The sequence below is a fragment of the Elephas maximus genome, chromosome 22 (assembly GCF_024166365.1).
Source record: "Elephas maximus indicus isolate mEleMax1 chromosome 22, mEleMax1 primary haplotype, whole genome shotgun sequence".
NCBI lineage: Eukaryota > Metazoa > Chordata > Mammalia > Proboscidea > Elephantidae > Elephas > Elephas maximus.
The window spans coordinates 76,392,366-76,404,041 of record NC_064840.1 but is presented as its reverse complement, the minus strand read 5'-3'; the positions used below and the strand labels follow the sequence as shown (position 1 = coordinate 76,404,041).

The 11,676-nt window shown below is 43.5% G+C and overlaps 1 protein-coding gene across 1 annotated transcript in view; it reads left to right on the top strand.

Annotated features, from left to right (window-relative positions):
* Window positions 1-6,079: 6,079 nt before the first annotated feature.
* The window catches only part of MTMR7 (myotubularin related protein 7), a 115,550-nt gene continuing 109,953 nt past the window's right edge, over window positions 6,080-11,676 (top strand). Inside the window, exon 1 of the mRNA XM_049866936.1 lies at window positions 6,080-6,438. Coding sequence (XP_049722893.1) covers window positions 6,415-6,438 — 24 coding nt within the window. The 5' untranslated portion in view covers window positions 6,080-6,414. The remainder of the gene's footprint in view (window positions 6,439-11,676) is intronic.

Genomic DNA, 11,676 nt, shown 5'->3' with positions numbered 1-11,676 from the left:
CTCTGGCCCAGAGCTAGACCAAAGAAGATGCCAATACCTGCAACACTGAGTTTATAAAAATCCTGAAGGCAAATGTGCTGCTTTTTTTTAACTAGGTACAACCCCCAATACAGCTCTGACTCTATCATAGTCCTTGCCCCCCCGCCAAAAAAAATAAATAAGCCTTTACCTTTAAGGCAATTCTGACTGATAGCCACCCTGTAGGACAGAGTAGAACTGCCCATAGTGCTTCCAAAGAGTGGCTGGTGGATTCAAATTGCCAGCCTTTTGGTTAGCAGCTGAGCTCTTCACTGCTGTGCCACCAGGGCTCCAACTCTATCATGCTGAATATCTAACATGTTTCTAGCTGAGGCTGGGCTTGTGGGGAGATGTATGCCCTTCTCCACACGTGACATGGCCCACTTGGGTGTGACCCTGCTGAATAGGATTTCATTGAGCTTGTAATCATTAGAAATACCATGCCCCCAAGGAAACGTTTCTTGGCTTCACTGTCAAATCAGAAGTTTTTCATGCCCTGGGAGAAATGGAAGTATTCCAGAAAAAGTCTTGCAAGTGTTTGATAAGTATCCAAGTCTCCTCAGGCCACTGAAGATGACGGAGTTTTGGGAAAATTCCTAGTCAATATCAAATTTTTATTTAAAAATTCCTGTAGCGATATTATTTATAACTAGAATATCTATGTGATAACAATTTTCTTCAGAAGATGTTCTGTAGGAGAAGTCTGGTATCATAGTAGTTTGGGTTTGTCATATGCTATGTGTCCTTCAGGCACTTTAAAGATATTATCGACCCCCTTTTTCAAAAAAAAAAAAAAAACAGTAAGAAAAACAAAAGGTAGAGACAATAGGTTATTTTGACTCTTCCTCAGATGCCCCTTCTTGATACAGTTAGAATGGGCTAGGCAGTGCTACAGTAATAAATTAACCTTCAAATACAATGGCTTCCCGCAACAACAACAAAAAAAAACCTGCCGTGGATCTCCAGAATTGCTCCTTTCTGGGAAATGACTCAGAGAGATAGCCTGTTTAGGTCTTGACTCAATTCAATCTGATGCTGATCAGTTTGGGGCCAAGTCGCTTCGTATATTTGGAACGAATTCATCATAAACTCAACATGTGACTTCCACATCATTAAGACAAGGAAAGAGAGAGCTGAAGAGCCACTGTAAATGACACAAGACACTCTCACTCCCGTTAGCCAGAACTGGTCACATGACCCCGCCCAATTGTAAGAGGGTAGTGTGCCCAGGAAGGAAAGGAGAACCAAATATTGGTGTGCATGGTAATACCCACCACTGTCACAAAGGCAGAAATTACTGAAAATGAGACCAACCCATCAAGTCGATTCTGGCTCAAGGCCACCCTACAGGACAGAGTAGAACTGCCGTATAGGATTCCCAAGGCTGTAAATCCTTCCAGAACTAGACTGCCGCACCTTTCTCCCGTGGAGCAGCTGGTGGGTTCCAATCGCCAGTTAGCAGCTGAGTGCTTAACTACTGTGCCACCAGGGGTCCTTGAAAATAAGACACTGACTGTAAAATGAGGACAACCATGATAAGCTTTGGCAAAGGAACAAGTACTCTGGAAGATACATAGGTAAGTATGTCTTTACCCTACTGTCTGATATTTTGCTTGACGGTAAAATATTGTTGAAAAATGCTTTTTTCCACCCAGGATTTGCAAATACTACTGGGGCCCTGGTGGCGCAGTGGCTAAGAGCTCAGGCTACTAACCAAAAGGTCGGCAGTTCGAATCTACCAGCTGGTTCCTAGAAACCCTAAGGGGCAGTTCTACTCTGTCCTATAGGGCTGCTATGAGTTGGAATTCCATTAGAGGAAAAACACTCTATTTCCCAAACCACTGGCCATAGACTGATTTAGTGTAAATCAAGGTGTGGATCCATTTTTGCAAATTATGTAGAGTTAGAGGAATAAGTTGTTTCCTTTCCACTTCTTGACCCTGGGGTCAGATGAAGAGACTTTTGCCCTGCAAAGACACAACATCTGTCCAAATGATCCTTAGTTCACTCCAGGAACACGGGATATCAAACTTCGAGAACTAAGTATGTAATCCCGAGTTTACCCACTAATTTCTCTCTAAGTAATACGGAAAATGCAGTAAGTAGACCTGGGTATTTCCACAGGCTCTTTGCCACCCTTGGTGGATTACCTTTTATTTTTCCTTGGTGTGATCCATATCACAGTTACAGAACTTAGTGTGTTTCCCCTCTAGGTCTCCCTTCAACCTTCCAGCGTCTGTCATGGCACCTTGTGCATGATCAAAAGTAAAGTAATATTTCTTGAGCAAATGAATAATTAATTTTACCTGTTTCACCCTACTAAGAAGCAACATGGAGCCCTGGTGGTGTAGCGGTTAAGAGTTGGTTGTTAACCAAAAAGTCAGCAGTTTGAATCCACCAGCCGTTCTTTGGAAACCCTATGGGGCAAGTTCTACTCTGTCCTGCAGGGTTGCTGTAAGTCGAAATCGACTCGACTACAAGGGGTTTTTGTTTAAGAAGCAACATAGGCATCTCAATAATGTACCTTTGGCTCCCTTACCTCACTGCCCTCCAACTTTCATTGCTTTATTCAGCCTCTTCTGACCTGCTGGATGGTAGTTTGAAGAACCACTGACATTGGGGATAGAAGGCAATGTCGGTACCCCAAAGTACATAGTGGATGTTGGGGTCAACACAGTTTGTGTCTAATAACCTGGATAGTGACTGGGCCTGGGCTACAGAGAGGAGGATTCCTGAGACAACTGTTAGTCAGATTAAACCAAAACGTTTCTTTATCAAAATTCCTTTCCCTATTGTTATTTTCTATGGCTTGTTCTATGTTAATTTATCCTAGTCATTTGAACATAATTATTGGCTCATTTTAACCTAATGCTGTGTTTATGACTATGATTAACAGTAAGATGTATTTTTAAATTTATCTGTGAATTTTTTCTTAACGTTAGGCTATTTACGTTGTTCAAGCTTACGCCTCTTCACTGACCAATTAATGTTTTGGGTGATTTTTTTTTTTTTTACAAAAAAAAAAGGCTATGCTAATATGTCGCTGTCGTCCTTAGTTGCTGTCTAGCCAGCTCTGACTCTTGGCGGCCTCACGCACAGCAGGATCGAACATGGGCTGGTCCAGCTCTGACTCTTGGCGGCCTCACGTACAGCAGGATCGAACATGGGCTGGTCCAGCTCTGACTCTTGGCGGCCTCACGCACAGCAGGATCGAACATGGGCTGGTCCTGCGCCACATTCATGACTGATGGCATGTTTGAGTCTATTGCTTTGTCTGCTGTGTCAATCCATGTCATTGGGGGTTTCCCTCATTTTTGCTGATCCTCTGTTTTACCAACCATGACGTCATTTTCTCGTGAATGGTCCTTCCTGATCATGTGTCCAAAAAGTGAACACAGACCTCGCCATTCTCCCTTCCGAGGAATATTCTGATTGTATTTCTTCTGAGACTGATTCCTTCGTTTCTCTGGCAGTTCATGGCATATTCAATATTTTCCACAACATCACAGTACCAGTGCATCAACTCTTCTGTCTTCTTTGTCCAGCTTTCGCATGCATATGAAGTGATTGAAAAGACCATGGCTTGGTTTAAATGCACGTTAGTCATCAAAGTCACATTTTTGCTCTTTAAAACTGTAAAGAGGTCTTTCACGGCAGATTTGCCCAATGCAATACATCATCTGATTTCTTGACCACTGCTTCTATGGACAATGATAATCGATCCAGTAGAATTAAATCACTGGCAACTTCAATTTCTTCTTCATTTATCATGATTTTGTCTATGGGTCTGGTTGTGAGAATTTTTGTTTTTTTAACATTCAGGCATAATCCATACTAAAGGCTGTAGTCTTTTATCTTCGTAAGTAAGAGCTTCAGGTTGTTTTCATTTCAACAAGCAAGGTTGTGTCATCTACATATTGCAGGTTGGCAATATGCAGAAAACACAACCTTGCTTGCCGAAAGGGAAAAGGACTTGAAGCACTTGCTGATGAAGATCAAGGACTGCAGCCTTCAGTATGGATTACATCTCAACATAAAGAAAACAAAAATCCTCACAATTGGACCAATAAGCAACATCATGATAAATGGAGAAAAAACTGGAATTGTCAAGGACTTCATTTTACTTGGATCCACAATCAATGTCCATGGAAGCAGCAATCAAGAAATCAAATGACTTATTACATTGGGCAAATCTGCTTCAAAAGACTTCTTTAAAGTGTTAAAGAGCAAAAACATCACTTTGAGGACTAATGTGTACCTGACCCAAGCCAGGGTATTTTTAATGGCCCCATATGCGTGCAAAAGCTGGACAATGAATAAGGAAGACCAAAGAAGAATTGTTGTCTTTGGCAAACAATATTTAATATACCATGGACTAGAGAAGATTGAACAAACCTGTCTTGGAAGAAGTACATCCAGAATGTTCCTTAGAAGTGATTACGGTGAGACTTTGTCTCACGTAATTTGGACGTGTTATCAGGGGAGATCAGTCCCTGGAGAAGGATATCATGCTTGGTAGAGTAGAAGGTCAGCGAAAGAGAGGAAGACCCTCAACAAGATAGATCAGCACAGTGGCTGCAACAATAGGCTGAAGCAGAGCAACGATTGTGAAGCTGGTGAAGGACTGGGCAGTGTTTAGTTCTGTTGTACATAGGGTCACTATGAGTCAGAACTGACTTTATAGGATCTAACAACAACAATGGTATCCCCTTGTTCTATTTGAATGACTGCCTCTTGCCCATGCATATGTTCTGCAAGAGCACAATGAAGTGTTCTGAAATTTCCATTCTCCTTAATGTTATCCATAATTTTGTTATGATCCACACAAATGCCTTTTCATAGTTGATAAAACACAGGTGAACACCTTCCTGTTATTCTCTGCTTTCATCCAAGATCTGTCTGACATCAGCAATGATATCCTTCTTTCCATGTCCTCTTCTGGGACAGGTCAGAAATACTTGTATGCAAAAATTATGCACCAAGTAAACTATTGATTAGCCCACCAACAGAGGGATTGAAGAGCCCCAAAAGTTTATAATTCCAACATCGTTATCTTATTTCAGAATGCACCTCAAACAATGAAGAATTCCTGGTATTAATAGGATTTGGAGGTGGAGGTACAGTTGAGATCAACTAAGCAGGTGACTCTCATTTTATAAATGAGGAGACTGACGCCAGTGTGTGAGTTGGGACCAATGCTACTGGCTGTCTTCCTGGTTTCCTTTAGTTGTGAAGAAATTATGCTCTGGGACAATTCCCTCGTAGGCAAAGGACCACTTACAGCACTTGTCTTAACTGCTTCCCAGAGCCGTAGGAGGAAGAAATTAGAGAAGACCTGTGAAGTGGATCTGGCAGTTTTAAAGTAAATTCAACACTTTATTCATTGTTTAACATCTATTTGCAAGCATGCAAAGTGCCTGCCAGGCATTGGACCAACAGATAAAAGACAGTCTCCAGGGTCAAAGAATTTACCAACCCAGTTGGGAAAAAAGCTAAGAGCTAGGAAAAAAAAAAAAAATTAAATAGATATTATTCCAAGAATAATGTACAGTTTTATGACATTTCTATCATGGTGGAGTTTAGGGCTGCAAGAAAAACAGATTGGAGGGCATTTATTCCCTTTGGTTTTTGCCACTGGCTTAATACTAACAATAGTACCATCTTTTACTATCATGAATGGAAAACGACACCTCATACTGGATGCTTCCTACCTATATCTTTCAATTCATTAGAGCTAAGTGAAGATTGCAAATGAGCGTCCAGCATGGTGCCAAGAGAAAGCGTCTCTTCCAACAGTGAAGTCCCAGGTTAGTGTGAGATGCGGGACTTAACAGCACATCTACCAGGGCTCTACGGTGCCCTCATCCCAAACGTTATACTGGCTGTAGCACTGAGTATGTGCTAAACTATACAGACAGAGCCCACTCGGCCTTATGGAGATAGAGTGCCTGTGGCCGCCTATTTTCTGCCCCACCCTGAAGTCCCACCTCATCTGGGACGCTCTGGAAGGAAGCCTATGAGTGGTGTGGAGAAGCACGTATTCCCATCTCTCCTGCAAGAGGCCACACCCAACACAAGGCCTTCATTGTGTCTTGGGGAACAGTAGCCCCACAGTATTACGCGGGCTGGCCCTGGACAAAGGAAGCCGGCGGCTCTCGACCTGGCGACCCCGGCCAGAGGCTAGGTGGAGCCGGGGCCGGGGCGGTGGGCGGCGGCGGCGCGCCACGCGCTCTAGGGCCACGCGGGCGCCGGGTCCCGCGCGCAGGGACAGGCGCAGGGACAGGCGCGGGCGCACCTGGAGGCGGAGCCAGGCCCCCTCCCCGCGGCCTCCGGGGCGCTGCAGAGCCGGCAGGTGCGAGAGGCGCGCGGGCGCGGGAGCTGCGGGCGCCGAGCGCCATGGAGCACATCCGCACCCCGAAGGTCAGTGGGAGGCTGCGGGCCGCGGAGGGAGGCCGGGCAGGGCCAGGAGCGCGAGCCCGGGGGAGGTGCCCGGCGGGAGCACCCCGCGCTGGCTCGGGCGGCCTTCCCGCTGCCTCGCAGGCCCAGGCAGCCTGCCGCCCTTGGGAGATGCGCGGGGAGCGCGGCGCGGCCGGGGGAGACCCCAGGTGCCTGCCGAGGCGGCTGGCCATCGCTTCCCTTTCCTCCCGGCAGTACCTGTATAGCTGTTGGCTGCTCTGGGCAGGTGAACGGAAAACAACCCTTTCTAACGACAGGTGCAAGGAAAACGAGCTGTGTGCGATTCTAGGTTTCATACACTCGGAATCTTCTTGAATCCGGGGGTCCTTCAGACTCGCTCAGCTGGGCCTTCTTCTTCCCCATCTTCACTCTAGCAGCCGCGGTGAGCCCTACAGAACGGATGCTCAGTATTCCTTGTAGGTTGGAATGATGGCCTCAGTTCTTCCCTGTTCTTGCTTTTCTCGGTCTGCTTCGTTCTCTGGGGGAGAAGGATGCGGCTTTTAGATTCATGTGTTTTAAACAACATAAGCGTTTGCCACTCAGCAAAAGCAGCCGGCCCCCAGATCATTCCAGGGAAATAACTTCTGAGTTCTGTACTGAGCCTTCCCACTGGGAATATAATTTATAATGAAAAAAAAAAAATCTTATCTGATAAAAACCCTAAACTGGTGAATGAATGTATTTTAAAAGCCTGTTGCAATCTCTTATTACTGCCTCCACAGCTCCTTGGGTTTCTAGGATGATCTTATGTTCAAAAATCTAGGCCTCTGACACTTGCTGAGCAGAGTCCAGGTGGCCCCAGGAATTTCACCCACTTCACAGGGAGCGACTGCTTTGCCTTAGGTCCAGCAAGGAGAGTTTCTTCCCGAATTCTGGAATGGTTCCCAAGTACCTCTTTGTAAAAGCAGCTTTTAAATTATCTCACGAGAGTGGAAGAGTAAGTTTTTTAGTTTGCTAGGCAATTGTTCACTCCAACAGTAAATTTGAGCTGTATTGATTTTGCAATATGGAATTAAATTGTTGCTTCACAGTCGGGAAATTGTAAACTTAGAAGAGAGTGCCATAAACCACAAGATAGGCAGTTCAAAGCTTCCAGGGCTTAAGTGGTACTAAATAATTTATTCCAGAATGATGAAATTAACTCATGGCCTCCCTCTGCCCTTGCCAAGGACATCTTTTCTTCTTCCAAGACTCCGGGGGGGGGGGGGGGAGGGCTATAAAAATGATACCTGATGTGAATGACAATAATTAGAGTGATAGGATGACATTTTCTTATAGAAAATGAATTTAGGGAGGAAAGGCCTTTTCTGGTCTATATACCAACTCATCCTGGAAAAAGCCATGTGTATAGAGTGGGTAGCAAGCAATATTGTCATTCTTACTTATTCTTAAGACTGGTTTTCACAGACACTCTGTAAGCACGTCGGTACTTCTAATCAGAACTTCTATCTAGACATGGAAAGGAATGGGGAAAAACTGAGAAGTGTCTGAAATGTCATTGAAGGTCGTTAACATTTAGGGTAATGCAGGTGGAAGAAACCTGAAACCACAGATGACAAGACTACTAACAGAGCAGGTGCATAAAATCCATCCTCACTGATGGTCATATTTGTCTTTGCTTCCGTTATACTCTGCAGGGTCTGAATAGGTAGGTTGCTTTAGATTTCGTGGTTTCCTGTTTGGGCTGGTTTATAAGGAGTGTAAACAAAGTTTGTTTATCTAACCCACTTGGGTTTGATGCAACATTCACCTCTTATTTTAAGAGGAAAAGAAGTGTTTGCGTCAACAATGTACTCTTGCTTTCCTAGCACAATGAAAGTCACGCATTTACTGCTTTTAAACTGCAACATCTGTCACAGCCTCTGTGTTCTGCTTCAGTCTCTGGGGTGCAATTTAAAGAGACAGATGTACGTGAATAATTTGGAATGCCTTGCACATATTTCGTTTGGAGTGTGTGTTTGTGTGTTTAACTGAAGCCTTCAACAGAGCATATGCTAAGCAGAGTGCTCCTCTGTAGAAAGAAAGAAAAAAAAAAAGGAATGTTTCAAGGACAAGCTAGTTTGCAGTTGGCACAAATTGAGGACAACCATGTATTAACCTGTAGTCATCACAAAAAACCTTTGGGTTTCTACTTCACTGCTTAACTTCTTTACCGCTTCGAAATCTTGCCTGTATGAAATTATTCTGCCTGAAGTTCACAGATAATTTGGGTTCAAGTACTACTTAACCCAGTGCCGTCGAGTCTTAGTTACATGAAAAGGCTTCAGGGCCCTTAGAAGTAACTCGAAGTATTTGTAGAGTTTGGTTTGGTACTAGATTGATGTTAATGTGTCTATGATCCTGGCTAGGTAATCTCTAATTTTTTTTTTTAATTAACTTTTATTGAGCTTCAAGTGAACGTTTACAAATCAAGTCAAACTGTCACATATAAGTTTATATATACCTTACTCCATACTCCCACTTGCTCTCCCCCTAATGAGTCAGCCCTTCCAGTCTCTCCTTTCGTGACAATTTTGCCAGCTTCCAACTCTCTCTATCCTCCCATCCCCCCTCCAGACAGGAGATGCCAACACAGTCTCAAGTGTCCACCTGATACAAATAGCTCACTCTTCATCAGCATCTCTCTCCTACCCACTGTCCAGTCCCTTCCTTGTCTGATGAGTTGTCTTCGGGAATGGTTCCTGTCCTGGGCCAACAGAAGGTTTGGGGACCATGACCGCCGGGATTCCTCTAGTCTCAGTCAGACCATTAAGTCTGGTCTTTTTATGAGAATTTGGGGTCTGCATCCCACTGATCTCCTGCTCCCTCAGGGGTTCTCTGTTGTGCTCCCTGTCAGGGCAGTCATCGGTTGTGGCTGGGCACCAACCAGTTCTTCTGGTCTCAGGATGATGTAGGTCTCTGGTTCATGTGGCCCTTTCTGTCTCTTGGGCTCTTAGTTGTCGTGTGACCTTGGTGTTCTTCATTCTCCTTTGATCCAGGTGGGTTGAGGTAATCTCTAATTTTTAAGCGTTGGTCTTTTTGGTAGGCCATTTCCCCACAAGTGTAAATTGAATTACTTATACAGCGTGTGCATAAAATACATAATTGTCGATGGTCATATTCATCTTTATTTTTTCTTCCGTTATACTCTGCAGGGTCAAAACAGGTAGGTTGCCTTAGTTTTCATATCTTGGGTGATATGATGGGTGATAGCCACCCAAACTTCAGAACAAACTTTGGCTATGTCTTCTCTTTCTTTCCACCTCCATCACCCTAGTCTGAGTCATTGCTTCAAAAGCCCCCATTTGGCTTCGTATATTTAATTGAACTAAGAAGCACATTCCTCACTGTGTTATTTTTTGTTTTATGAGCCTGTAAATCTTCGTCTGAAAAGTGGGCTTTGGGAATGGTTTCAGTTCTAGATTAGCAGTGTGTCCAGAGGCTATAGTTTCAGGGGCTCCTCCACTCTCTATCAGACGAGTAAAACTGGTCTTTTTATGTGAATTTGAATTATTTTCTACATTTTCCTCCTGCTCTGTCCAGGACTTTCTGTTGCGATCCCTGTCAGGGCGGTTGTTGGTGGTGGCTGGGCACCATCTAGTTTCTCTGGTCCCAGGCTGGTAGAGTCCTTGGTTCATGTGGTCATTTAGGCCTTTGGGCTAATATTTTCCTTGTGTCTTTGGTTTTCTTCATTCTCCTTTGCTCTGACAGCTCCTGTCCAAAAGCAGGACAAGAAGTCAGGAAGGGACAGGAACTAGATGAATGGACACAAGGAACCGGGGGTGGCAAGGGGGAGCGTACTGTCACTTTGTGGGGATTACAACCAATGTTGCAAAACAATATGTGTATAAATTTATGAATGAGAAATTAACTTGAGCTGTAAACTTTCACCTAAAGCACAGTGAAAAATAAAGAAAAAACTATTGCTTAAGTCAAATGCTCACTTAAAAAAAAAAAAAAAGAAAACCTTCCAAATTGGTCTCCTAGATTCCTCTTTTGCTCTTCTCTAATCCCTTGTCTTCAGAGTAGCCTGGGCGATGCTTTTTAGGACACAAATAGGTAAAGTCACTTACCTCCTAAAATTTTTGGGTGGCTTCCCTTTGTCTTTTTCCCTTTGTATCCAGTATATAAAGTGAGAATCCCCAGAGCGGCCCACAAGGCCAAGAGCGGACTGGTCCCTGTCTGCCTCCTTAGCCTCATTTTGTGGCACTCTTCTTTATTCTCTCTCCTCCGGCCTTCATAGGTTCTCAGATGTGCCGGGTTCTTTTCTACCTCAGGACTTTTGCACTGTCTTTCCATCTGGGGGACACTCTTACCCTCACCCCATGACTGGCTAAATGGCTCACCTACCTAGGCTCGGAGGAAATATCACTTCCTCAGGGAGACTGTTGCCCGACTCCCCACCTACATCAGGTCTGCCGGTGATGTTCTAGCATAGTACACTCCTGTGTTTCCTCCTTATGCCCCTCGTTCTAATTTTATGTTTATTTGAGTATTTATTTGCTTGAAGTCAAGCTTCCTCCTAGACCAGAAGCCACATGAGGGCGGGGGTCATATCTTGTTCACCACTGTAGCCCTAGCAAGAAATACTGTGCCTGGTACCAAGTATGCACACAATAAATAAATGAATAATTGAACAATTGACAGAAAGCATAATTCTTGATATCAGCACTTCATTTTGTAGAATTTGCAATCTAGATCTCACGCAAATTGTACCAGTGACTTGGCACATCATCGAATAGTATTAGTGTTAAGTATTTGTAGTTTTCAAGCCATTGTGTATATTATATATGTAATATAGTGATTACATTTTATATATATTTACAACTAAATCCTTCATGCGTATCCAACGATATGGTATACAATGATTTCTATAGTACGCGGAACTTAGTTACTTTTGAAACATTTAAGTGGTGTGAATAGATAAGCTTACATCAAAAGAGAATATAACTTATTACGCTTTCTAAAACCTTCTTAGAAAAATAACCCAATAAGCATAAATTTATATTTATATTACTCCAAATTCGCTTCTAATTTATGTCAGTGGTAATGTGCCCTCTCTATGTAGTTATAAACAGGGTGTTTGTTCTCTTTTATTGTACAATAATACCTACTGTTTGCCTACCATTATTTTATATACAGATCTTATATTCAAAAGTAGCCCACCTATTTATTATTTTAATAATTAAGTACTATTAGTTTGACTGTAGGTAGTTAACCTGC